This window comes from Monodon monoceros, unplaced genomic scaffold (assembly GCF_005190385.1).
Source record: "Monodon monoceros isolate NGI ecotype Baffin Bay Population unplaced genomic scaffold, NGI_Narwhal_1 Super_Scaffold_15, whole genome shotgun sequence".
Lineage (NCBI taxonomy): Eukaryota > Metazoa > Chordata > Mammalia > Artiodactyla > Monodontidae > Monodon > Monodon monoceros.
The window spans coordinates 86,991,797-87,018,715 of NW_021703771.1; the positions used below are offsets into that span (position 1 = coordinate 86,991,797).

A 26,919-nucleotide genomic window follows, 5' to 3' on the forward strand; every position below is an offset into this window, starting at 1 on the left:
GGTGTGGTCTGAAGCACCACATCACCTGGGCTCACCCAAGGAGGCCAAGGAGCCAGGCCAGAGCCTCGCAGGCCAGGACTCACGCTCACCCCTTCCGATGCGGTCCCGCTCGTGGGCCACGTTTCCCGCCTGTCGTGATCAGGTGGGCCCACAGCTCAGAACGCTGGGGGATGTGAGCGGGAAGTTACCGGCCGCAGACTGTTCTCCTCTTTGCTCAGCGAGTCAAATGCCCATTTTCAGGGGGGAAAAAAAGTTATTAGGATAAAAATTACCCCACCACACTCCAGTATACAGGAAAAATGTAACGCCCGCATTTTCTGATTTTTACATGTATATATGTATATAAAAATCTTATTTCAGATACTTGTCTTACTTGAGATTTGAAATTCTCCTATCTCTTTCAATACAAAGCTACCTGTCTTCTGTAGGTTTAAGTAAGATCTACTTAAGTGTCTCTGGGCCCTTCCCTCTGGCCCGAGTCCTGAGTGTGAAGAACAGTGAGGCACCGCGTGGGCACCCCCCAAACCCCCTCTGGCCGGCCTCTGACCTCGCCCGGCTGCCAGGTGTCCGTGGGCAGCTAAGACAAGGAGCCAGGCTGAGAGTCACCGTCCAGCCTTGTCCCCGTGCCTGCGGTTGCCGGCGAGAGGCAGGAGCGAAGGGCGCCAGCTCCAGGGCTCCGCCGCGCCAGGTGCGTGGCCGGGGTCGGTGAGGAGCAGACGCAGGAAGCCCTCTCCCTGCCAGCGTGGAGTCGGGGTCAGCGAAGGCCCCCGAGGAGACGCCTCGTGTGCTGGACCTCTGAGGGTGAGCCGTGAAGCCTGGCGGAGGGGCGGGCACAGACTTTGCGGCCCCAGGGCCAGCACGCGGAGGCGAGGGGAGCCCTTGGAGGCGGCCCGAGAGCAGGCAAGGCCAGACGCCGCGCAGCAGGGCCTGCAGGCCCCCCGTGGGGCCCAGGCGGGCTCACAGCGGGTCCCCAGGACACTGATTCCAAGAAGCCCGAGGGCTTGCTGCAGTTGCAGGCTTTAGAGGGAGTAGCCACTGAAGGGCTCACGTAAGACGTGGTGGCATCAGAGTGTGGTCCTGAGAGTTTATTCTTCCTGCCTTGGAGAGCGTGGTCCAGGGGGCTCAGAAGTGCAGCCAGGGGCTAGTGAGGGAGCTACGCGTGGTTTTGCAAGTGGGAGGAGTGTCCGCTCAGCGGGGGAAGGAGGTGGTGGCGGAGACGGAGGCCGGGCAGCCGCGGCAGCACGTTTACTCGTGGGCCAGTGTGGCGTTGCTGGGACAGACACCCCTGCAGGCAGCCGGGCCCTGGCTCGTCTGCTGCTGCAGGGCTGCCAGCTTCCGGTGCGTCTTGGGCGCTGATGTGTATTCGTTGAATGGCAGCTTTCACCTTGGTTGCTGAACTGGGTGTATGTAGTGAGTGGAAGAGAGAAATATCAGTGTATCCCGGGTCTGTCTTCAGCAGCTGGGCGTGTGGGAGTGTTTACTGAAGGTGGGACTCCTGCAGAGGAGCACGTTTTGGCAGGGAGAGAATCGAGAGCTCAGTTTTGAGCGTGTTGGATTTGAGAGCTGGGTGGATGCCTGTTGAGCTAGGCAAGCGAGCGCATTATCGCGTGCATCGCTGGATACCCGAGTGTGGAACTCGGAGGGAGGGTCGGAGGCATAGGGTGCTCTAAGGGGGTAAGAGCGAGCTCTAGTAACCGGATGGCGTGCCATTTTCAGGCATGAAAAGTGTGTCAATGTCTGTTCTTACAATGCGACACGACTCCAACAGTTCACCTGTGGACTCCATGGCTTTTTCTCCAGCAGAGCTGTAGTCTCTCTGGTGCTCACGAAGGAATGTTGAGCAGGAGTGAACAAGTCCTGTAATGGGCCCACGTTGCTGAAACGGCGCTCTGTGCTTGATGCCCGGCTAGGGCTGTGTCGGCCCTCGTGACAGCGCGGGTGGCCTCGGGAGAGTCCAAGGCCGTGCAGCGAGTGCGGGCAGCTGGGGTGCTTGCAGAGCTCTGCGTCCTCCACGGTGGGCGCCCGGGCTCAGACGCCCCCCCGCTGCACACGTGCAGCCCGGAGCAGAGCGCTTCCCGCCACACGCTCAGTGTGCCCGCACCTCGAGTCTCGGGGAGAGGAGCCTGTGGGGCGTTTTCAGCTGGTCCCTGATGATCACACAGCGCCGTCATCTGTCATTTTGTTCTTGTTAAACACAGAAGAGCCCGCAGGCCGCTGTATTAAATTTTACCCCCGTCACTCTTGCTTGCGTCTGTGTGTTTTGGTCTTTTCCGTGAGCTCCTGCGGCCTTTGTGCTGGGCTCCGTTCTTCTTTACTTCTTCCTAATTAGCATGTGGCCTCGCGGCCGTGAGCCTGGGCAGGGTTCTGATGTCAGCCCGCCGACGCCCCTTCCAGGCTGCGGCTGTTTTATGGAATCCAGATGCCTTGGAACCGTCGTGCGCTGTCCACTCTGTGAAACCCTGCTTTGGGGAAGTTTGGGGTGCTACTTCTCACTCAGCTGAGGGCCGGCACAGTGCTTCCTGTTTAATTTGGATTTTTTTAAATAGAAACCGTTCCCTCCTTTTTATTTTTCTGGCTCTTTTTAAAGTTTAATAAAGTACAAAGTAAATGAAAATCTGAGCTTGCCCGGTTACGTAAGAGTCCAAGTGTTGCATCGGTCTGGCTGGAGTTGCTCAATGCCGTCCGGGTTGTGGCGTCCAGCTCAGCTTCGTGGTGGCGAGCCTTGAGAGGCCAGCTGTGTGCCGCTGTTGCCACCGGGGGAAGTAGACAGTTGTGTTTCAGCTGGAGAAGCTGGTGCGCCCGAGAGACCAAAATGTGGCTCTCTGTTGTCGGAAGAGCAGAGTCTGTGGTGAGTCTCTTCGGGGGCTGTGGTGGACGTGGATGTTCTCTTTAGAGGCTGCTTTCCCTCCACGGTAACGTGCTTCAACCTGTCCGGGGTTCACTCGCCCGTGAAGCAACCGTGTAAGGGAGCTCGTAATTACATACCCAGATGTTTACTGCTCTGTAGCTGAGCACTATGGATTCCTGAGGTTCGTGAAGCTCTGAGGCTTCTGTGTACTTTTTATACAAGAAAAAAACAGTAATCCACTCCTGCCGGGTATAGTATAGTGAAAGTTGCTTGAAATAGTGGTAGCTGCTGCTGTAGAATTTGCCAAGGACACGCAGGAACCTCCACACTGCGACTTCTTTTTGGCCGTTTTAGGTGCTTTTTACTGCAGGCTTTCTCCAAAACCTGGTTTTTCTAAAAGTGAACATAAAAGTGACAATTTGAAAGGTACTTAGGATATTTTACTAATTTATTTTAAAATGAATGGTTAATTGAATCTTACTTTGTGCTTTGACTACATACGGTTTTTAAGTTTTTAAATCTTAGCTTAAAACACAAAATAAAATGCCTGTGCCTTAAAAAGGAGAGGATAAAAGCAGTGTTTGTTGATAATACTGCCTTTTCACCACTTAAAAAGTGAGTTTGAACTACAGTTTGGTCCTTTAAGGAATTTGAGACCTTCACCCTTGTGTTCCTTAGTGACCTTATTGGGACCAGGTGGGAAAGACCTAGTCAAAGAAATGAGTTGGGAAATTCTCAGTTCCCTTTTAAGATCAATTCCAAAGTACCAGGTGACTGCAATTTCTCCCGTGGACATGCCAGGAATAACTTTCCATTAAGTTGTGCGAAACGACCGAGTGCCCTGCGTGGCTGTTGGCTTATGAATTTGGAAACAATGTTTTATGTTTCTGTCCTAATAGTAAATTATATAAAAGAACAGTGTTTTACCTATACATTTACAGTAGTGGCCTACGTGCAAACTTCTTGGGTCCACCGAAATAACTGAATTCAATTACAATATTAGATAATGTAATCGGAAGAGTCACATTAACCCTCTAAAGCAGAGCCATCTTTTCACGTGGTGGTTGGTACACGTAGAGAACGACGGTATTTGTAGGGTCCCCGGGTGGAGGGTTCGGCTGTGGAGCAGCCCAGTCTGGCGAGGCCCAGACAGCCCCGGGGCACCTGCCTGAGTCGTGCAGGAACCGACGGGTCACCTTCCTTGTCTCACTCTTGAGCCACAGACGCTCTGAGGCTCCTGGGGAAGCTGCCCCTTCGCCCTGGAGAACCCTCCTCGCACCCTGGGTCGTGCGCCCACGCTTCCGGGCTCCAAGGCCTCCTGCAGCCCATCTGTAGGGCCCAGTTCAGAATCAGTGTGGTTTGCTTCCTTTACTTTATGGAGAGTGAAAAGATAGACGACACAGTGTTGTTTGTTTGTGCTTTATGCAAACGGTAGAAGATGGGCAGAGCTGACCCTGGAGCGTGCGTCTCTGGCAGAAAGGGCGCTTACCACGCGAGTGCCGTCCAGGCTGCTAGGGTGGAGAGTGTCTCAGGCATGAGTTTGAAAACTGACTGTTTCAGAACTAAGGTAATTCCTACCAAAAAGAGAGAGGCTGACAATGTTTTAAAAACTCTAGCCTGAGCTTTAGTAGTTTATGAATCAGAACTCTTGTCTGACTAGAACTAAAGCAGCTCCGAGCACTGAGAAAGGGGCGGGTGGGCAGAGCATTGTACTGAATCTGCCTGATGAGTTTTAAATACTCCTGGCTCTCAGGTCGGCTCAGCCCACTGATTGTTTGAAAGCCTTCGCCGGGGTGCAGGCTGTTTCCACACCGGGAACAATAGGCTGAACCCATGCTGCTGTGGCCGGCCAGTCTGTCTTCCTCCTGCTGCTGCCTTTTTTTTTTTTTTTCCTCGGCGGCGGGGCGGGATTGTGTTTTGATGATGTTTTTATGCTGTAACTCATATCACACTCCCACACTCACTCAGAAATTGCAGCTGGAATGTTTGAAGCGGGGTTCCTTCTGATTGAGTCTCTCTGAGCGGGAGGTGAGAGCACCTGTGCTTCAGTCTTTCCCAAGGTGCCTTAGAAGATTTAGAGCAAACAGGATATTTGGGAGCAGCCTTTTCTAAACTTGTAGCCGGTTCTCATCGGGTACATAAGGCAGCTGACTGACAGGTGCGTGTTTCTTTCAGTTCTGGGGAGAGCGCAGTGCGGCTTCTGCTGTCTGTCGTTCTGTTTGGGCATCATTTTTGTCAGCTGACCGCCGTTCTCTCCTGTACTTATTCTGCAGGTGAATTCCAGGTGTGGTGTTGCTTCACCCCCTTCAACCTCTGCCCTTTCTTTCTCTCCTCCTCCTCTCAGACTCCTTCTCCTCAAGCCTTCTTCTCTCCCTTTTAAGGGAAAGGAAAGCAGCTCCAAGATGCATTTTGAGGTTAAATACTGAGACCACACAGGAGTGACCTTTGTTATTTCACTTTAACTGCTTTTTTCAGGACTGAGGATCTAGCCCTCTGCCGCCTTTTGTGCCCCTGGCTAGTGTGTGTGGTCCCCATTCTCTAACCGCCTGAAATTACGTTAAAGGCCACAAATGCCAGACAGCAGCTCGAGTGCTGTACTGCGTGTTGCCCTCATCAGTGCCTCTGGAAGGGAAAGTGTGGTTTTGATTTTTTTAATGGACTTTTAATATTTAATTCCAAAGTTGTGTCTAGTGAAATTCGTAATTCCTGATGCCTTTGGAACACATCACTGCTTTCCAGAAGACAGTTTTTAAAAAGGAATTGGATTTGTCAGGTGAGGAATGGATAGTTCCACATGGTTATGCTTATTCTGTTCATTTTAATTTTACAAATAACATGGACCAAAAATACAATAATATCTTTTCAAATGCCGGTTTAGACAGCTTTAGGCAAGTAATTCTTAAAATACTTTACTCTTTATATATTTACTTATTATACTGTGGTTCTCTTCTCATCGTTGGAAATCAGGGTGTATAATGTTAACGTATATATTGTGTTGCAGTTAGACCTTGTTTTTACACAGTTATCTGCATAATTATAGATTATTGCTAGTATCTTTGGTTACTAATAGCATAGATATGCCATGAAAAGCTTATAGTTTTAGAGCAGTGATGTCCAATAGAAATAGGATACGTGGGCCGTGTAGGTAATTCAGAATTTTTATTAGCTACATTTAAAAAGAAAGAAACTGAAGTCAACTTTAGTAGTGTATCTTCTTTTATGTAGTTGTGATTTCAACGTGTAGTGATATCAGTCGTTAGTGAGACATTTTAGGTTCTTCTTTTGCATGCTCAGTCTTTGAGTTGGGTGCGCTTTGCACTGAACTACACATTTCGGTTTGGACGAGCCGCCGTCCCAGCACTCAGCAGCCCCTGGGCCTCGTGGCTGCCGCGCCAGACACACCTAGCGCACCGTCACCGGCGGGCGTCTGGAAAGCTCTCTGCGTACTTTCTCCTCTCGCTGGCTTTTGGTCAGTGCTTAGGCAGCACACCTTTACATTCTTCTAATGACAGATGTGATGCCTTGATATGTAGCAGCAAAAAGGTATAACTTGTAGACTCCGTCTTCATCTCTTAATCAGAAAAGTAGAATTACCATAAAATGGATTTTAATTTCGGGCGTACGTAAATGAGAGGAACTTAATAGCATTTGTCGAGTAAGTTTTTTTAAAGTTCAGTCTTACTGGGCTAGTGTGTGCATGATTATGTAGAAATGAGACATAAGTGGTTTAATATTTCTGGAATTAATAAATTTTGCTTTATTCATTTTTTTTATCATAGTCTATAACGTTTTTATTTTTATTCAGCTGAAATGGGGTGGGAGGCAGAGAGCTCTGTAATGTTGAGGAACGATTATGTCTTTTCCAAGAGCTGACCTGTTCCCAGTACAGATGGTAGTGGGTAGGGACCCACACAGCTCACCAGCTCCCCGTCTCCCCAGTCACAGGGGCCGTTCCAGCCAGGGCTGCTCTGGCCAGATTGAGGCCTTGGATCACCTCAGCGTTGCTCAAAGATTGCGGTCTTTGGGATGGAAAGTAACTATCCATGACGATTTTATAGAGAGGGAGAGAGAGAGAGAGTGTAAGAAATTCCTTAGAGTTCTTTCATCTCCAGGTGGTATATTCATCTTTGATTTTGTCTTTCTAAAACGGTTACCAGTGGAACTGTAATTTTATCTGTACAGCAGTTGCATTTACAGATTTTTATGGCCAGTTTATAGTCATGAGCTACCCATGAAGATTCAAATAAGGAGAGATGGGAGGGATCCAGCCTGGAAAGAGGGAAGGGCCTCCCCATAGAGACAGGCAGTCTGCAGAAAGGGACACGCTGACAGACGTGTAGGCAGAGTGCTCTGTTAAGTGAGGAATATTCACTAGGTAAATAGTGCGAGGTTGAGACCACATTTGGAAGATTCAAATGCCAACCAAAGTTTGGATACCTCTTAGAGCAGCGGTCCCCAACCTTTTTGGCACCAGGGTCCGGTTTCGTGGCAGACAGTTTTTCCACGGACTGGGGGGGGTGGCCCAGGCGGTGATGTGAGCGGTGGGGGTGGATCAGAGCAATGGGGGGATCCGGAGCGGATTATGAAGCTTGCCTCGCTCGCCCGCAGCTCACCTCCTGCTGTGTGGCCCGGCTGTTGGGGACCCCTGTCTTCGAATATTATTTATGTATCTCCCTACCCCCGAGAGTCTTTTTAAAAGATCATCTTTTTTCATGGTGCTTTGTTGATGACTTTTAACTAAAGTCAGTTTTTATGACGAACCTTCAGTAGAGCTTTTAGATGCTCGTGGTCTTCTGAATTGAGGTCTCTAATAATCATGACCTCTCGTTTCTTCCTTGTGACAAGGAAGCATAAATTGAACTTACTTGGAACTAAAAGGAGCGGCTGTGACTTAGAATTTAGGTAACTTCCCGTCATGCGAGGCAGTAAGTCCAGCAGTTCTTCAGCGCCATGCCTTCCTCGTCACCCGCTGCCTGACAGCGGTGGGTCCGAGTGTCTCAGTCAGAAATGCTTGAGGTTTCTAACTTTTCACACCAGTAGCTCCGCAGTGCTGTGTTGCCAGCTCCCAGATAACGCGCATGTCAGCTGCTTCGTAGCCTGCCAACGTATTCATTCAGTAAGATTCTGGATTTCCCCAGAGAGGGTTTTTAAAATAAGGAGTTGACCCCGTTGTTGTAGCCTGACTGCAGGGATTTTGGGAAGCGGCCCTGGCAGGGAGCTAGGGGAGGAGCCGCCTGTAACCAACCGTGTGAGGGAACACAGGAAATCCCATGGGAACATGAGCCAGCGAGAGGTCGCATCCTGCCTGGCCTTGGCAAGGTGAGTGGGCCGGCAGGTGGGCCTAGGGATCCAGTGATGAAAGGATTTTGGCAGAGCCATTGCATCCGAAAGTCGTTTTGTGTGGTGAGAACAGCATAAATAAAAGCAAGGACCTGGCAACCGGGGGTGGGAGGGGGGATGTGCAGGGCAATCAGGTGGGTGTGGTGTGCTTGAACTTGAACTTGGGCGCCATATGCAGGAGGCTTGTGCCCACTGACAGATAGCTGGTGACCTGTTGGGTCAGGAGAGCTTTGTTGGAGGCATGCGCTTCCGGAAGGGGAATTTTCTAAGGCAGGTTGGATAGAGGGGGCCAGCGGGTGAGTCATAAGGAGAGTTTTCCTCATTTTGCCAGAATTTTTCTGAAATTATAATGTAAACTAATGCTTGTTTAAAGATGTGACTTCAATAAAAAAAATTTTTAAATGATGCTATCAAATATCTATTACAGGATCGGTTACTTGAATACTTAAAACTTAGATTTATTAAATTTCGTATTGCATGTAATGCGTAATAAATTATCTATTTAGAAACGTTAGGATTTTGGGTTATTTCAGTGCTACTTGCAGCTCATGTGGAGTCTGCTGAATTTAAGCCTGTGTATTAGTCGTCTAAAATACAGAGCGGTCGTGAGATCCTAGAGCCCGGTAGTCACCCACAGGCGTGTGATTACTGGTCTAAAGGAAGAGGTTGAAGACAGGAAGTAATAATGTAGTGAAGCTACAGTTTATCGTGGACGTGCAGCCGGGGCATCTTCCTGGAGGGAAAGCTGTGACTAACAGAGGCCCTGACGGGTATGCAGCGAAAAGCGCGTTTGCGAGTTCTTGGTTTATCCGGAGGAAGCAGAACAGCATTTTCATGGTTTTCTTATACTTTCTATTTTGTGACTTTAAAAAGATTAAAGTTTTCTTATCACTTTAATTTGTCCAAATAAATGAGATTTTTTTTCTTTCTTAATAATAATCTTTCATACCAGAAATGGGGAGGAGGGCTTGATTTATTGTTTTAAAATATCCAAATATGTATTTGGTATTTTGTTTACATCAGTTACTAAAAATACTGTCTTACTGGTATTACTGCTAGAGATTTCGTCAAAGGTAGTAGTGATTGACTATCTTATTAAAAGTACAGTTTTTATTATCTAAATTACAAGGACCGTATTGCATTCCCAAAAAATAACGCTTGTGAAAATGTAGTGTGTCCATTCACACTAAAAACTGGGATTTTGAAGTTCAATAGTCAAATAGAGAGCAGAAGAAAAAAGTAACTATGCTTTTAGAACCTTTCCCCCCAAATCTGGCCTTGTTACAAGGAAATAATCACACAGCGTTTGCAGAAAAAGATAAAGAGGGATTTTCAGTACCCCGGTCAGAAATAATTATCTGACATCCGCAAAGAAAACTACTCTAGAATATGAGCTCCTTTGGGGGTGGGGACGTGGGGAGGCGTCTGTTTTGTTCGTTCACGTACCCAGAGAGCTTAGGGTGGTACAGGCATTCAGTGACTATTTGCGGAATGAACGCAGCTGTTATTCAAACAGCCCAATTAGGTAGTTAATCATAGATTGCATCAAAGTATAGCATGTTATTTGAAGGAGTCATTTAATTAGGTAATATAGGAGGGGTGCCCACTTTAACAGATGGGGCAGGGGGGCTGCCCTAGAAGTAGTGTCCCACGGATATCTTAGGCCTCAGGTTCAAGGAAACCATATTGGCACAAGGGAAGTCAGATGAAAGCTGTATTTGTTGCTTTTTTGCTAAGCGATAGGCTAAAATTCAGAAAGCTCCCGTTTATTGAGTGACTATATATACATATATGTACACACACACACGTGTGTGTGTGAAATTTCAAATGTACCCAGAAAAGTACAGTATTTCCCCAGTATCCCAGTAATTTTTTACGTGAGGCAGAAGGGCCAGCTGAGTCGTCGGGGCATGTGGTTGGGTGTCTGGACCGGGCAGGAGACGTATAATGAGGCAGGGTGGTGGATGTCGACGTATAGACAGACAGAAAAGGAGAGGGGTCTTGAGGGGAACCGTCGGGAAACCTCAGCCAGAGGGTCAGGAGCTGCTGAGGAGAATACGGATTTTACTTACCGTGTGTAGAGCTTTTGTAGAATCAGCTCCCAGATAATGTAACCCCAGGAAACCTGGAGTGGAGCTGTTGTGTTGAGGCAGTGTGTATGGTCTTCAGAAAGAGGCCAGTGGCAGGTGCTCTTAGGCTCACAAAACGGCACCCCTGCTGGGCTTTCCCTGAGGCGGGAGGTTGGGCAGACTGCCCTCTTTTACCCTGTTCTGTTAACTAAAGGGAAAAATAAGTTTTCAAGTGGAAATTGGGGAGTTCCAGAGTGTGGTAGAAAATTGGTGTCAATTAAGTCATTGGTTGAACTACCTTTATACCTTCCTGTGATACCTTATATTTTTGCTTTTGTGATACAATATTTCGTAAGTACTGAGGTTCGAAATACGTTCTCAGTTGTAGAATATTGGTAGTGACATCCAAATGACGTTTCATACGTATGAATGCTTCTTCCTTTGGTGGCCCTAATAAATTATCTAAAATTCAGATGTTACGTTGTAGTTGTAACGTCCAAATAGAACACTGGCGATTCCATAAGGCAACTGTGTCCATTTCTCACATCCGCCTCACAGGGGCTCCTTGCCCGTCCGTGATGCAACGTGCAGTGAAGCTAGTGCGCGCGCGCTGCGTGGGCTGGTGCTTGTAGTTCAGGACTTCCCTAGGGTTACAGCGCGTGATCCTTAAGTTGCAGCCGTGTAGAGTATTTTCCGCATAATTGTCTCTACCTAAGTCCCTCTTCTTGTTTGCCACAAGAAGGTTTTCCTTGTTTTAGATTTTAAACTTTAAGGGTGTAAGGGGGGGTGGGTACGTTTTGGAACGCAGAAACCCTCTGGTGAGCTGCTTTTTTATCAAGGTGAGTAGCAGTGCTTGCTGCGAGCGTGGCTCACGTACACTTGTGCCGTCAGGACTCATCTCTGCCTGCAGGACTGCAGGTCGGTCGTGGTCACCTCGCCAGCCGACTGGTGATCGACTGATTTTTCAGAAGTAGTTTTTCTTAATTTGGAAAGACAGAGTAGGTGCATTTCCTGTTAGTTTCTTTATATTTACCGGAGTGTTAATTCTATTAATATAGTTTTCGCAATTCTAATTTTCATGTAAAAACAATAGCTAAGACTTTACTTACAGTCATCTATATGCATGTTTTATTTTTACGTTTCTTACTGTGTATTTTCAGTGCGGTGTTTTCCACCTTGTTTTTGTTTAGGGTGCTGGTCAAGACAAACTTGGAATCTACGTCAAGTCTGTTGTAAAAGGAGGTGCCGCTGACGTGGTGGGTATGACTCTTAAAGCGGCCAGCTCTCAGCGCGTCGTGTGTTTAACAAACGACATGCGATGTTCCGGCTGTTTTAGTCTGTGGAAAACCCAAGTCTGAGCGTACTTACCGTTGGCTTCCTCTCCCCCCTTCTCCCTCTGCTGTCCCCCCCTCCTCTCCTGTCCGCATGCCTTCCGGGTGTGTTCAGGACGGGCGGCTGGCTGCAGGTGACCAGCTCCTCAGCGTGGATGGACGGAGTCTGGTAGGACTCTCTCAAGAAAGGTATCGTTTCTTTATTTGTTTAAAGCTTAAGAGCACTTTTTAGGGATATTTCGTATTAAATTTTGGAATTGGAAGACGAAAAACCATGCTAAAAACTACGCCCTTCCTCTCTAAGTGTAAAAGTCTTAGTGTACGTGAAAATTATGTATTTTAGTCTGAATACGTTTCTTTGACTCTTATCACTTGCTGAAATTTCTGGAAGTCATCTACTGTTCTTACTGATAATCAGAGGGAGGTAGTCTGTCAGAACTTGACTCAGGCTGGCGGGTGAGGCCGGCGGGCGTGCTGGCCTCGCCCTGACCACGAGCTGCCGTGGCGACAGGACGGGTGCCTGAATCACTCTTCTTACAGCCGTGATGCTCTCTTCCCAGGGCAGCAGAACTGATGACAAGGACAAGCTCCGTGGTGACGCTGGAAGTAGCAAAGCAAGGAGCCATTTATCACGGTCTCGCTACCCTGCTCAATCAGCCGTCACCCGTGATGCAGAGAAGTAAGGACTGCGGGTCGCCGCCGCCCCCATTGACTGCTGCCAGCCGTAGCTCATGCTTACTGATCACCTGCCGTGTGCCGGGCTCTTTGCAGTCGCGGCCTCTTCTAATACTCACAGACCCTGTGGAATAGGCCCTGTTGTCGTTACTACCCCGGTTTTAAAGAAGGACGCGAGGCTGAACGCGGTGCCCAGGATTACTAGATCATGGGCTGCTGGGGCCGGTCGCGCTACGGTGGTGGTAGTTTATTAGGGCCCCCCCCCCCCCCGCAAGAGCCACTGACAACGTGCACACGCCTGGTGACTGCAGGGGACCCCGCACGTTCCACGTGCCAGCCGCACTCGGGGCAGCACTTGGGCGGTAGTAAGTGGAGGAATGACTTTTCATCTTTGACAGACAAACACACACGGGATGTAAAGCCTTCAAAGAACAAGTAGAATTCTCTCCCGAAGGAATGTTTACACGCGTGTGTACGAATAGTTGTTTCGGTCTTGCACGCTCTGAGATAGGGCGTGATTGTTATGTAGAGAGCTCCCTTGAACTAAAAAGCTCAGTTTTTGAATAAATAATTTGTTGGTGGGAACCGTGGTTTTGTAGGTACATCAAAAACCTCAGAATAAAATCAGTATAAATGTGGGGCTTTGTAAAGAATTAGTTGAGAAACCAGGGGAAAACCATTATGATGCCCATTGTCTGTGAAATCACCACATACTTTGTATGTCCTTGGCTGGCCGTGTACGTCCCCAGAGCCAGTGCCCTGGGCGAGCCCAGAGCCCATGCCTAATAGTGACTGCAGCCGAAGCACTGAGAGGCTGGACCAGACAAACACAAGGCCTTCACACAGCACCGTGGTTTTGCTTTTTTCATGACATGGTACTTAACATATTGGTTGTCTGATGTCTTAGTTTATAGTCATTTGAAAGAAGCAAACTAGATGATGAGTTTAGGACCAACGAGGGAAAAACTGTTGGAATAAATAATAGGTCAGGGCCGTTGAGTGAGAGGACAGGAAAGCTAAAAAGTAAAGAGTGAGTAATCACAGCAGTGACAGCGGTTCCCGATGAGGACAGCAACCCTGGGTGATTAAAGGAATTAATACACATTTTAGAAACTGAGGGACGCGAGTTTATGTTTCAGCCAGAAGAGTCACTTTAACAGTAATCCTGTTACCTAAGCAGGTAAGCTAGTGAGAAAATGAGCTTTGAAAGAGTAGTTTTTCTTGTCAGTGACCCTTAAATGTTGCTTCCTTTGAAAACTTCCTAGAGATTCTTCAGAAAGATTTTACTTTTATATAAAAATCACCTCATTTCTTCTGGTAAGAACAGATTCTTACTTGTGGAGTTTTAAGTATTTGTAGCTTCTCCTTTCCCTTAAGACTAAACGGTGTTTAAGATAAGATCTTGAACAAAGGAACAGATCATGAAGGTGATTTGATTTCAGTTTCAGATCGTCGTGGATCAGGTAAACCCCGACCAAAGAGTGAGGGTTTTGAGCTGTATAATAATTCAGCTCAAAACGGGTCCCCGGAGAGCCCTCAGATGCCTTGGGCAGAATACAGCGAACCAAAGAAGTTGCCTGGCGACGACAGGCTGATGAAAAACAGGGCTGACCACCGCTCCAGCCCCAACGTCGCAAGTAAGAGGAGCCTCGCGGCCCTTCTCCCGTTGAGACGCGCGCCCCGCCACGTGCCCGCTCACAGCCAGAGGGAGGAGGGCGCCCCGGCTTTGCTGCGCATAAAAGAACATTATTACCTGCGTAGATTAGCCAACTGGGATGTGTTCTCCATGAAAGATGCTACAGCTAGGGTGCTAACAGGAAATAAAAACTAGTCCGGGAACTTCGATCCCTGGGTGCCCTGGGCAGGTACACTGATGAGGGGGGAGCACAGGTTGCTGGACGCCCCGGGGGGCAGCAGACAGTCTTTATGGTGTTAAAGGGTTGTCAGCAGGAGGCAGCAGCTTCCTGGGAGGAGACATGCCCCAGATACCAGGTTCGCAGATACAGCTTCGTGGCTCCGGGCTCTTGATGATTCAGGAGGCAGGAGTGGGCGAGGTGAGCCCTCACCTCCACGCGCCTTGTTTCTGTGTCTGTGCTCTCGACACCTCGCTGGCGGCGTGCAGGTGCCCGGCGCGAGGTTACTGCCTGTAAAGAGCTCTCGCGAAGTTATGTCGGGCTTGTTTATTTAACATTAGCTTTCTTTCCTGTTTTCCACCAACAGATGAGCCCCCTAGTCCCAGCGGGAAAGGCGCCTACACCTCTGGGACAGCGGCCAAGATAACGTCCGTCTCCACTGGAAACCTCTGCGCTGAGGTCTGAGACGTGAGCACACAGATGCTCCGACAGCAGACCCTTGGGTTCCCCCAGGGGGCCTGAGTTATCTAGGAAAATGTTCTCATGGTTTCTGGCTCCTGAGTGTTTGGGTTTTGAATTTTTAATATAATGGGTAAATGAGCTTTCAGTTAGTAAGTCGGGGCAAAACAAAATGTTTTCTAATTATTCTCAGTACAGGATCCAACACTTTAAATTTTTAACACCGTTTGTAAAATACACGGATCCTACTTTAAAAGAGGGCATTGGAAATTAGATCAGTCTGTGGTACGGACTGCGGAAAGCTCAGCTTCCTTCTCTCTGCCCATCTGCAGGAGCAGACCCCTCCTCCCCGAGCCGAGGCCTACCCCATCCCGACGCAGACCTACACCAGGGAGTACTTCACCTTCCCGGCCTCCAAGTCCCAGGACCGCACGGCTCCTCCTCAGGACCAGTGGCCCCGTTACGAGGAGAAGCCCCACGTGCACACGGACAGCAGCCACTCCAGTACTACAGTCCAGGTGAGAGGGGCGGGGTCCCGACACGTCTTTGGCCCTCAAGGGGACCAGCTTGCGGGAAAACGGAGGGATTTCCGGGGCACAGCTGACATTTTCTGCAGAGCAGCACTGCTGTTCCTCTCTTTGTTTCTCTCGGGTTTCGTGGTCACCTGAGGAAAAGAGGGCATAGGAGAGAATACTGAGCGTGAAAGGTGGTTCTCTGCTCTCTTGCTAAAGGCTTAACTAGGGTCTGTAGGTGAGGCTCACTGATCCTGGAGTGGGGCGGGGGGGGGGGGGGGGGGGGGGAAGCAGGAGGCGTCCCCGGCACTCGGCGCGCATCGGCGGCTGTTCCAAACCCCGGGAAAGCTGAGACGGCCGTGGTCCCGCCCGTGAAGCTGAAGCTGAAGCTGGGGTGGGACGCTCACCTAGACCGTAATTACGTGAGCTGGGTTCTGAGCTGAGGGTAAGAGGCCCAAGGAGGGTCGCCTCGGCAGGGGCAGCGTGAGCGAGGCCGGGAGGAGCCCCGTCTGAAGGGCCAGGGCACGAGTCGCCTGGCTGTTCTGTTCGCCCTGAGGCAGACCACCTTCTGTGCGTGGAGGCACGGGGGTTGGACAGCGCCAGGGACCTGCATGCCTACGGCCTGTGAGTGCTGTTTGCCTCGGCCTCCCAGCGTGGGTTATAAGCACCGGAGGAGGGCCAGGGAGCTGAAGGGTCACTTACGTGGATGTTGAAATGACCAAGAATTTGACAGGACTTATCGCGGGAGGGGGGTGGTGAGTGGGCATCAGCAGCGAAGTGAAGTCCTCGGGGAAAGCGAAGGACGACCCCGTTGTCACTGGGCTGCGAGGGCTAGCAGGCGTGTTGTCTGGATGCACCAACTCCAGAGCTTTGTACTCGAGAAGTGCCGTCCACACGCAGCAGGCGGTCTGGTCGTGCTTTCGTGTGAGCTGCAGGTCATGCGCCCAGTAGTCAGAGCTGCGCTTCTGCACACACGGCAAAGCTGTAGAAAATGTGGGAAGTACATGTTCCATTTTTCTGGCAGGCTGCTGGTTTTTCAAGTGATATATTTCATTTTTTTGTTCTTGGTGTGCCTTTTGAGAAAAGGGAAATAGTTTATTTTCCAGATTTGTGTCTTCAATTTCTACTCATTAATAGGGCTGGAAAGAAAACTGTTTGGCTGGGACATCATAGCAGATCATTTTCTGGGGGCTTCCCTGGTGGCGCAGTGGTTGAGAATCTGCCTGCTAATGCAGGAGACACGGGTTCGAGCCCTGGTCTGGGAGGATCCCACATGCCGCGGAGCAGCTAGGCCCGTGAGCCACAACTACTGAGCCTGCGCATGCGGAGCCTGTGCTCCGCAACAAGAGAGGCCGTGACAGTGAGAGGCCCGCGCACCGCGATGAAGAGTGGCCCCCGCTTGCCACAACTAGAGAAAGCCCTCGCACAGAAACGAAGACCCAACACAGCCAGAAATAATTAATAAACTCCTACCCCCAGCATCTTAAAAAAATCATTTTCAGTCGCATCACGCCACTTTGCGACGTGCCTCCTCCGCGCGCAGGACTGGCCTCGGGGGCAGGTGTGCTCACTCTGTCTCGTACACGTGCAGCGGGTGTGTCCCTCAGATCATCCCGCTGCCTTTCTGAGACTCGGGTCCAGGCTCATCCCTCCTCGCCACGCCCGGCTCTATGTGCTCGTGGGCCCGTGGGCCCGTGGTCAGCTGGCGGGACTCAGAAAGTCGCGGATGGATCACGTGGCTAGCATTTGATAATTAGTCTGAATGCTAATTAGAATTTTACTGCAGAGAAGTAGTTCTTTTCGCTCTTCACGACACCGGACTAAGCACATGCCCGTGTCTGGCACCGCAGTGCGGACGCCCGTGAGGCCCCAGAACAAGGACGGTGCCGGATGTGGAGAGCCCGAGCCTTCGTGCATTTCGCTGTTTGGCCATTGATGTGGACAGGACGCGCCGCTTTCCTTTTCCCCTTTAGCTTTCTAACAGATACAGACGTCCTCTGGGAAAGCGCCGTCGCGGGATTAGCGCTGGGTGCGGGCAGCCTCGGCCCGTCCTGTACGCTCACCGCACTTTCCCTAACACTCCTTTCTTCCTGAGCTGAACTGTTTATGTACTTTCAGTAACTTCTGGCGGTGGCTGAAACACAACAGTTTCCCGTTTTCTTTTTCCAGCGTGTGACCCGGTCCCAGGAGGAGCTCCGGGAGGATGTCGCGTACCACCTGGAGCGGCAGAGGGTGGAGGCGGCGACGGAGCACAGGTCTGACGGCGGCGACGCGTGGCTCAACCAGGGCTCCTCGCTGGGCTCCAGCACCTCCAGCCAGGAGCACCTGGGCCCCCCCTCCAAGGCGGGCACCCCCGCGTCCACGCTCACCAAGAGCGGCCCTGGGCGCTGGAAGACCCCAGCCGCCTCCCCGCCGGTGCGGACCGACCCGCCCCCCGGGCACTACGGCGATGGGGACGGAGTCCCCGCGGACTCGCCCCTCCCGCCGCCTCCCACCGGCGCCCAGGCGGCTGCAGAGCGGAAGAAGCGGGAGGAGCAGCAGCGCTGGTACGAGAAGGAAAAGGCGCGCCTGGAGGAGGAGCGCGAGCGCCGGCGGCGGGAGCAAGAGCGCAGGCTGGGCCAGCTGCGGGCGCAGGCGCCGCCCCCCGGGCCCCCGCCCCCCGGGCCGCCCTCGCCTGCCGCCCCGCCCGCCCCCGCCCGCGCCCCAGCCCCAGACACCGTCATCCGGGAGCTGCAGCCCCAGCAGCAGCCGCGCACCATTGAGCGCCGGGACTTGCAGTACATCACGGTCAGCAGGGAGGAGCTGGCATCGGGGGACAGCCTGTCCCCCGACCCCTGGAAGCGGGACGCGCGGGAGAAGCTGGAGAAGCAGCAGCAGCTGCACATCGTGGACCTGCTGAGCCGCGAGATCCAGGAGCTGCAGGGCAAGGCCGAGCGCTCGGCCGAGGAGAGCGACCGCCTGCGCAAGCTCATGCTGGAGTGGCAGTTCCAGAAGCGGCTGCAGGAGTCCAAGCAGAAGGACGAGGACGACGAGGAGGAGGAGGACGACGACGTGGACACCGTGCTGCTCATGCAGCGCCTGGAGGCCGAGCGCAGAGCGCGGGTAACGGGGCCGGGCGGGCGGGTGGGCTGGCACGCGGCACGGGCTCCCAGCCTCCGCGGGGCGTGGGCGTGGCCGGAGCTGCTGTCCTGCGGCGCCGGGGCGAGATGCTCTGGGCACGAGTGCTGGAGAGGCGCTGGTTCTGCTCGGTCCGACGGCGCTTGACAGCTGTGGGGCGCCCACTGGCTGCGGCCGTCTGCCTGGCACGTGGGTGGAGAAGACGCGTTAAAAACCGGTGATCACCGTGATCAGGGGTTGGCAACGTGTCTTGCAACGGCCGCAGAGTAAACGTCTCTCAGGCTCTGTGGGCCGGACAGGCTGTTAACTGCCCCGCTCTGCCGCCGTCGCCGGCACACGGAGGCAGGCGTGCTGTGCCCTGAAGCTTCATGCCGGGACGGGCTGCCCCTGGTCTCCATGGTCCGTGCTCCCCAGGGGTAGCAGAGGGGCGGTTCACAGCTGCAGGGTCAGGTCCGACGTCACGGCCCAGATAGATGGAGACTCTCGAGTGTTATTAAAGTGCTAAGCAATTATATTTCAGTGGTAGCTTAAAGGGAGTGAGAACTTAGAATTTTATTCATGGTTCTGCATGTTATAAAAAGAGCTTCTATTCCTTTTGTGTCAACTCAAAGAAAAAAATTTAAATTTATATTAGTTTAATGCAGTCGCTTGTTAAAGTGCCACATCTGAGATTCTCTGTTACCCTGTGTATCAGGAGAGTTGTTGACAGAGAAGCATTTACTGGTATTAATTTGCAGTGAATGCTAGGGACCATTTTACGTTAATGCACTTTAGTGATTTTTTTTTTTCAGATATAATGCAGTATTCTGAGAAAAAAACAGCAAAGGGCATGTCCTTTTTGTCTTTTGGATTTTGTTTCTAATTCCACCTCTGATGTCATCTGTACTGGAGACCTAAACCAAGGGTCTCCTGTCCCGTCAGACCCTTGAATCTTTCCAGCTCAGGATGAAATTCAATCCTGGAGCCTTGGCAGTGAGTGCCTTGAGCCGGCACTGTGATGCCTTTTCACTTTGCTCTGTGAATTATTTTCCTGGAATGTCACCGCACACACTTCTTGTTAGCTCTGTGTTCTCAAGCAGACGTATATGTACCTTGGTCCAAAATTCAGCTGGAATTTCTCTGAGGAAACTTAAATTTCTCAAGTGAAGGTCTAAATGGTAAACATTACATTGTTTTATTAGTAGTTTCCAAGTCATCAGTAGTAAATGTCCTCAAAAACAACTGTATTTACCATCAATACTGTTTTGTCTGAAAGAGCAGCTGTTTGATGACGGACCGATTACTTTCGCATAAGGGTCCTTTGAACTATTTCCACTTTCTGGTCAGCACTCTGGCCCGTCTGTAGGGGGTTAGCTGTGTGCCCGTCACGGCCGCCCACCCCTGCTCCACCCGGGTCCTAGTGGACGCGCTGCAGGTGGGCTCCCGGCGAGGCTGCTGTGGCCGTGGCCCTGGGGCTCTGTCCCCACAATGCGAGGCAGGAAGGCTTACCTCTGACGCAGCCTTAGCTCTGAATCTAAAGCTGATGTTTATGGTAAATAAGTGGACGTCATTAATATTTACTGTTGAGGGAGAAGTTAGAAACCACGTTGCAGTATTTCTATAATTATGCTTTCCTCTGAAGGCTAAAATTTTATTGAATGTCTCCCAGTTTTTCCAAATGATTAAAACACTGAATATTTCAAAGCCTCTTAGTATGAATTCCGACATTTTACGATAGTTTAAAGTATCTGTGTGTTTTATCATTACTTATTTTAAGATTAATATGTTAGTCTCCAAATAAGAGAGCTAAGGGAAATTTTACTCATTTTAGTTGCTGTGTGTCTTAATAATAAAGCTCAAGGATTTAATACCATGTGGGCACTTTTCTGTTTCTGAATACTGGAAATTGGTCTGTAGTTTCCGTACTTTTCTCACTGGGTTGTCCTTCAAACACAGATGGAGCATGGGAACCACAGATACGCTGGTGGCGGATACAGATCTAAACTGAACCTTTTTTTCACACTTCATCTTTCTTTTCTTTCCTTCTCTGTTACCTGCAGCAGACTGCTATACCAGCAATCTCTGTTCTAGATTTGGTATGTTCTTGTTTCTTTCCCTTGGGTACTTTTTTCCTGTCTTGATTTCCTTTTTTTCCTTTTAGTGGTGGTGGTTTTATGTTTTCAGTAGATCTGGTTCTCAGGGGTGTCCTAGATCAGGATCTGTAGTTCCCTGACTCTAGAAGCATGCTTTTGAATGTGTTTAGATTTAGTTATTCTTTGCTTTTCTCTGTTACTTTTTAACTGTTACTTACTGTTTGTTTATGGTTTTGACCTTTACTCAGTTTTAGTCTTAAAATTCGTACTCTGTATTCTTACGTACTCATAAATACATAGGCAGATGAGAAGTTTTGCAGTGAGTAATCTTTTTTTTTCTTGTTACATTAGAAATACGTTTTAAGTATTCATTATTAGAAGCTCAGTTCAACTGGTATTGACATTGTTTGCCAATTAAGATGTAACTGTCTAGGGTGTAACTGTCTATTGGCAGAGAAAGAGGAATTTCCAGTAAACATTTATTCTGTGTTTTCTTCAATAACACCACATGATTTTAGTTTAGTTTATCAGCCATACCAGTTCATTGCCAAAAAATACTTGAGGTCGCATTCTACTGTAACTGTGATGTGTTTTATGTCCATATTGGGGAAATTGAGTTGGTCATTTAGCACCCTCATGCTTGAGGGCGGTACCTCTCTCGGCTGCCAGACACTCATGCTCTGGTGTATTGATACTGACTTTAAGTCAACATTTGTTAGTCAGCTTTTAAATGATATAAGGCCAGTATCTGACAATACTTTTAAAAAAAATCTCTGAATCCAGGTTTGACTCTAATGGCCTTTTCACCAAATAACAGCCCTCCTTTTTTTGTTTTGTTTTGTTCTTTTTTTTCAATTTAAATAGCATGATGGCAGTGTCACTCCAAAGGGAAACCTCTCTTGAAAACATCTCTCCTCGATGACTGAGAGGCATGTTTTCTGGGCTTTGTGTTTTTCTCCGTATGAGACAGAGATGAGAAGCATCTGCTTCTTTCCCTGCCTCTCTGTGTGTTAAGGTGTCCGTATGGAAGGGGGTGGGAGACACCAGTCAGTCCCACTCGCCTCTTCAGGTACCAGGTCCTTGTCACACGCGTGCAGGCCAGGCAGCCTGGGGCCTCAGCTTTGAGATGCGCCGACTGCCGCCCCAAGAGAATCCTGAGTCGGGGCAGGGCGGGGGCGGGGGGGGGGGGGGGGGGGGGGGGGGGGGGGGGGGGGGGGGGGGGGGGCGTGGTGGTGACAGGTGAGTGACAATACCCAAGGGTAAAGGGTGCACTAAGATTTTTCTTTCAAAGGCGTAGTTCGGGTTTTTCTTCCTTTAAAAGACAATTATTTCGGGTGCTGATGTTGACGGTAAGCACCATGTTTCCGAGCATTTCTTAGCCTGATTCCCCAGCAGAGGTTGAGCTCTTGCCTAGTCCTGGGGGCTGTTAGGCACTGGGCCCCCCAGAGACGATGGGGACCAGGTACAGGCGTGTGCCCACTTGTGTAGAGCCCCGCCTGTGCGGTCTGTAAGGCCTTTCCTTAGGCTTTGTCCCGGGATATTTATGGTGACGCGTGGGATAAATGGGAGCTTCGGAGAGGTGGCGAGGCTGCCCTGGCGGCTCTGGTCCCCGGGTCCCTGAGTGCCCGTCGCCCCACGTGGGCCCAGGGCCGCCCTCCCCTGCGCTCACCTACCTCCTCCCGGACCCGAGCCTCCCGTGCACTTGCATACGGGACGGGACGGCGAGCTGCCGTCTGCTGCACCTGCAGCCTCCCCGCTGCGCCCGACTCTCCCAGTCGCCCAGTCTGGGGAGGCTGCGGTTGCCATGGCGCCTCTCCCCCCCCCGCAGAGGGATTCCCAGCTTCCTGGGAACCTGACCACCTGCAGAGTGGCTCGCTCGCCCGGGCCCGTGCTCCCTTTGCAGACTCTCCTGCACACGGCTGCCGCCGCCCGGCAGGTCGCAGAAGCCCCGCGACCCTGCAGCGGCCCCCTGCCCCTCCAGAAGCACCCCGGGTCTCCCGGCCCGCAGGACGCCTCCCGGGCCCACCCGGCGCTGCGGCCGCACCTGCTGGCCCTGCTGACCTCTGAAGGGCAGCCGGTCCTGCCCCCTGCAGACAGGAGGGGAGCTCAGCCTTCACTGCTCTAGGCGGCTGGGTGACCGCTTCTGTGGCCCCCTCGTCCGTGACAGCTGCAACGTGCGCAGACGAGAAGGGCAGGCCTAGTACCCAATGTCGTGTAGACTGAGAGTAGAGATCCTGACCAGAATATTCTGGGTTCATATTTAGTATTCTTTGTGCTTCACGAAAATGTCTGCTGCTCGTACAACGGTTACTGCGAACCATCTGTCAAGGAGACACTTCCGAGACCAGCGGTCTCTCAGCTGGCCCGTCGCAGCTTCGCCTCCCGCCAGTTGAGTGGTTCATCTTCCGTCTCAGATGACGCAACAGCTCACGGGAAGAATCCCTCACCCTTGGGTAGAGCAGGGAGGGGGTGTTTTCAGAGACGCTGTGGGCTGCCTTCTTGTTTGGCCTTTATGTAGAAATTGGCCATAGCCCTCCGGAGCATCTCAGGTATGGAAGCAGTTGAATTAGACGCTTTGTAGAAACCTCAAGCAAGAATCAGTAGGAACCGTAACGGAGAGTTGTACCTGCGGAGGGGCCTGTCTCAGAAGGTAGCAGAGCATTCTCTGCCTGTTCAGGTGGGAGACCCTGCCCGGGATGTTGAGGCTGGAGGGTAGACACAGCCCACCTTCGGGAAGCGTCAGTTTTATTCAAGGAGGAGAAATAAGTTCATACTCAAACCAGCATGTGTGCGTTTGGGAGTAGAACACGAAGTTCCTGTGGTTGTGTCAGGGGGAGAACAGATGCCCTAGGCGAACGTCACATGTCTGCTCTGGGCTGCTGTGAGCCACGCTTCTTACCTGTCTCTGCTGCTGGAGTAGGCCTGCACCTGTAGGTCTCCCCTTAGAACTCTGGACAGAATTGTATTCCTTCAGTTACAAAGAAGGGGACGGCTGCACCCTGGGCAGGGAGCCCCACTGACGGAGGGCCGAGAGCTGGTGACGCGGCAGGAAGCTGCGTGTGCTAGGACAGGACGCCAGAGTCCTGTCCTAATAAGTGACCTATCGGGGCCTCTCTATCTGGGGGCCTTAAAGTTGTTTTAGGGTGAGTATTTTTAATGGGTGGGAGCATAAGCCGAAAAGGCCTGCAGAGAGAAAGGGTGACGTGCTTAACAGACTTACACTTGCTTTTCAGAGAAAATGTCAAAAAGTAAAGGATGTTTTGGCCCCGTTTTGTATTCAGATATTTCAACATGAAATTAAAGATACAAGTTACCGTATTTTTGTGGAACAAAAGTATAAAGTATAGGGCTTCCCTGGTGGCGCAGCGGTTGGGAGTCTGCCTGCCGACACAGGGGACACGGGTTCGTGCCCCGGTCCGGAAAGATTCCCCAAAAAAAGTATAAAGTCTAAACACACAGACCTCAACGTACTATTTTTTTAACTATTTTTTCCGGACTGCCTCAGTATCGCAAGGCCTTGGGTCAGGCTTGCGTGCTGCTTTCAGAATCCCAGCCTAGTTCTTGGTTGGAGTAGCTTCAGTCTGGGCTGTCTTGACTCACTCTATAAGAATGATTACTATGTCTATTCAAGTCTAGTTTCCCCAAGTAGAACTTCCTACGAGACTGTTTTGATAGCATGCGACTTTTCGTTCCTTTAATGTGAAACAGCGAGCTTGTCTGCATTTCATGTAACCTCACAGTGTTCAGGCCCCGTCAGGCACTGGCTCTCAGAACCATTAACTTCCCAACTTAAGTTGAAGTGCCCTTTAACTGTTGTGAGACGTAACCCGTACACCTCGGTGTACCACCCGGCTCTGTTATGTGGGGGAAAAGTAAGAGGTTCTCTTTTCTCTCTCTCTCTCTCTCTTTTTTTTTTTTTTTTTTTTTCTGAGTAAAGCAGCATATTTTTGAAAAGCAAAACAGCCTGTGTTTTGAAAATGAAAATACCTGAAACAGCTTATCAAAGAGTGGAAAGAAACTGCCTTAGTTCTAACAGCACTGGTTCATCTGCTACCTTAAAATAGAAACCAGTGAAACAGCACGAGGGGAAGGCTCCTTGTTTACCACCGTCAGGATTTTAAGAGAAAATGCCTGTTGATAGATTTATAAGATAGAGTTCTGTACCTTTAATTATGAGAATTGAAATGGCTCTGATTTCGTAAAATTATCCTGTTTAACTTACAGGAGCTGATTCAGTGTGTACTGATTTTCTTGCTCAGAACTTGTTTTTCATTAGGTCTAAAAAGTACTGATAGAGCATAATGAAATGAGTTTTTGCTTTATTGGGTAACAGAAACACCTCTGATGCATTCGTGCAGTTTTACATCCTTCCACAAATTACTCTTCTGCACGTGTTTAATGTGATCAATTGCTGTTGTATTTTGTTATTTTTATTTGGGTGCTGTGTCCCATAATTTGTGCTGATGGCTCTAAAATTCCTGGTGAGTCCTTTCCTCTGCGTCTCCACGCAGCAGGGCACTTCCGACTGCTTCCATGCTTCTTAATCATTAGTGTCTACTCCTGCTCCAAAACCTCCAAAACCTAATAATTATCCTAGCATCCTTCTAGGCTTATACCTAGAGTATACTAAAGAGGTAGTTAAATTAATTTGTTCTCCTTGAGAAGGGAATTTTAATTTTTTTCTGAGATGTTTTATTTTTGTTCACTGACATGAAAAAGCGTGATTACACAAGTTAGTTACTTTCCCACCAGATATAGTTTTTGTTCCACAGAAGCCAAGCAAGAGTCAAGTTGTTCGGTTTTTGTTTTTGTTTAGGAAAAAAATACACTCCGACAGTTCAGATCCAGAAGTTAACGTTTTCTGGGTTTGCTGTGAGTAACCTATAGAACAGCTAGTGGTTACGTAGATTCTGAAGTACACCTTGAGTGATTTTATGTCAGGGGTTCCTGCCGTGGTTAGAGGTTGAACTAGATGGCCTCAGTGCTATTTTAATTTCAAATTTTGAGTCACCTCTTGTGCCACGCCCAGGTCTGGAACAGAGAAGAAGTAAATGGCGAATGCGAGCTTTTCCAAGTCGCCGTTACCTTAGGCTGTAGCTACAAAAGTAGCTGTAGCCTACGGACATGGCGAAGAGAGACTCTTCCTCTGTTCTCTGCTAGTCAAATGCGCTTTTAATTCGCGGCTCCCTGAGGCCTTTTCAACCTGTAGTGCACAGCGGAGTGTGACCAGGAGGGCACAGGAGCTGAAAGCCGAGTAGAATTCGTCTCAGGGGTTTGGAGGTGTCCTTAAGTATTTGAATGGTATGAAGGACAGATACTAAATTTGTTTTGTATTGTGTCAGAAAGGCAGAACCTGAAGGACGAAAGATAGACAGCAATGAGGTGATGAATTTTAGAACAGCAGGAAGGCTTTTGGACTAGTAGTTACCACTGTCCCGGGAGGCAGGCTTGTAGGCCCCAGACACTGAAGGTGCTCGAACAGGATGGACAGTTTACTTGACAAACATGTAGCAGGACAGAGTTCCAGTAAGGTTCCTCCCGAATTTCAGCTTCACATTCTGTGAATCAGACTTTGGGGGATCCCTGAACTGGGAAGGAATTCTTGGCGTCTGGGGTGGGACCCAGAGGGAACGGATGGCAAAGGGCCAGGACAGGCACGGGCGGGAGGAGAGCTAGAAGCCGTGTCCCTGAGACGAGGCGGGCCGCTGGCCCGCTGGAGCTTCTGCTGCCACGTGGGCCTCACCCCACCCCCATCCAGAGGCTAGTGTTCACCTGCCACGGGCCGCGAGAGTGGGGAGTCTTTCTTGACCTTCACGGTGGAAACTGAACCGGGGCAAAGGAAGGGGGTGGGCCAGTGTGTCTCCCGGCTCCGTACGCTGGAGCCCGTCTCTGCCTCCACGTGAGCTGCTTCAGCTGAGTATGTCCTAGTGAAAGAACTGTGCTGTTTCACGTGTGAGCGTCCAGGGTAAATGCCTCCTCCTCTGAGCCACAGTCGATGGAAGCGTAGTTCTGGAGCGGTGGGGACGGAGTCGTTAGATGGCGGGCTCTGGTGTCCGCCGTGACCTCCGCCTGGTGTCTGTCCTCAGCCATGCGTGTGCTTGTGTCGTGTGCGCGTCCTGTGTCTGGCGCTGGGACGCTCCGGGCGCGCACTGAACGGGACCTGTCCTCAGTTGCAGGACGAGGAGCGGCGGCGGCAGCAGCAGCTGGAGGAGATGCGGACCCGGGAGGCTGAGCAGCGGGCCCGGCAGGAGGAGCAGCGGGCCAGGCGCGAGGCCGAAGAAAAGGTCCTGGTGCTCTGAGGGCGAGGGGTGCGCGGCTGAGGGGCCCGGGACGCGCAAGGGGGCCGCCGCTGAAACTGGAGCCCGGTCGGCCAGCCGGGCCCCGGCCCTGTCCTCTGAGCTGTCATCCCTTTCTCCCCCGGGCTGTCCCCCTCCCCCTTCTCCTCCTGCCTGTCCCCCTTCTCCTCCTGGCTGTACCCCTCCCCCTTCTGCTGGCTGTCCCCCCTCCCCCTTCTCCTCCTGCCTGTCCCCCTTCTCCTCCTGCCTGTCCCCCCTCCCCCTTCTCCTCTGGGCTGTCCCCCTCCCCCTTCTCCTCCTGGCTGTCCCCCTCCCCCTTCTCCTCCTGGCTGTCCCCCTCCCCCTTC

General features: G+C 50.8%; 1 protein-coding gene across 10 annotated transcripts in view; it reads left to right on the plus strand.

The window, feature by feature from the left end:
• The window catches only part of AFDN (afadin, adherens junction formation factor), a 138,740-nt gene that overhangs the window by 102,473 nt on the left and 9,348 nt on the right, over nt 1-26,919 (plus strand). For 7 of the 10 annotated variants that reach the window (XM_029223505.1, XM_029223511.1, XM_029223507.1 and 4 more), the window contains 8 exons: nt 11,448-11,513; nt 11,704-11,777; nt 12,149-12,267; nt 13,706-13,900; nt 14,484-14,575; nt 14,908-15,093; nt 17,257-18,189; nt 26,447-26,560. In XM_029223505.1, coding sequence (XP_029079338.1) covers nt 11,448-11,513; nt 11,704-11,777; nt 12,149-12,267; nt 13,706-13,900; nt 14,484-14,575; nt 14,908-15,093; nt 17,257-18,189; nt 26,447-26,560 — 1,779 coding nt within the window. The remainder of the gene's footprint in view (nt 1-11,447; nt 11,514-11,703; nt 11,778-12,148; nt 12,268-13,705; nt 13,901-14,483; nt 14,576-14,907; nt 15,094-17,256; nt 18,190-26,446; nt 26,561-26,919) is intronic. The other 3 variants (XM_029223508.1, XM_029223512.1, XM_029223515.1) reach the window with 1 other exon arrangement.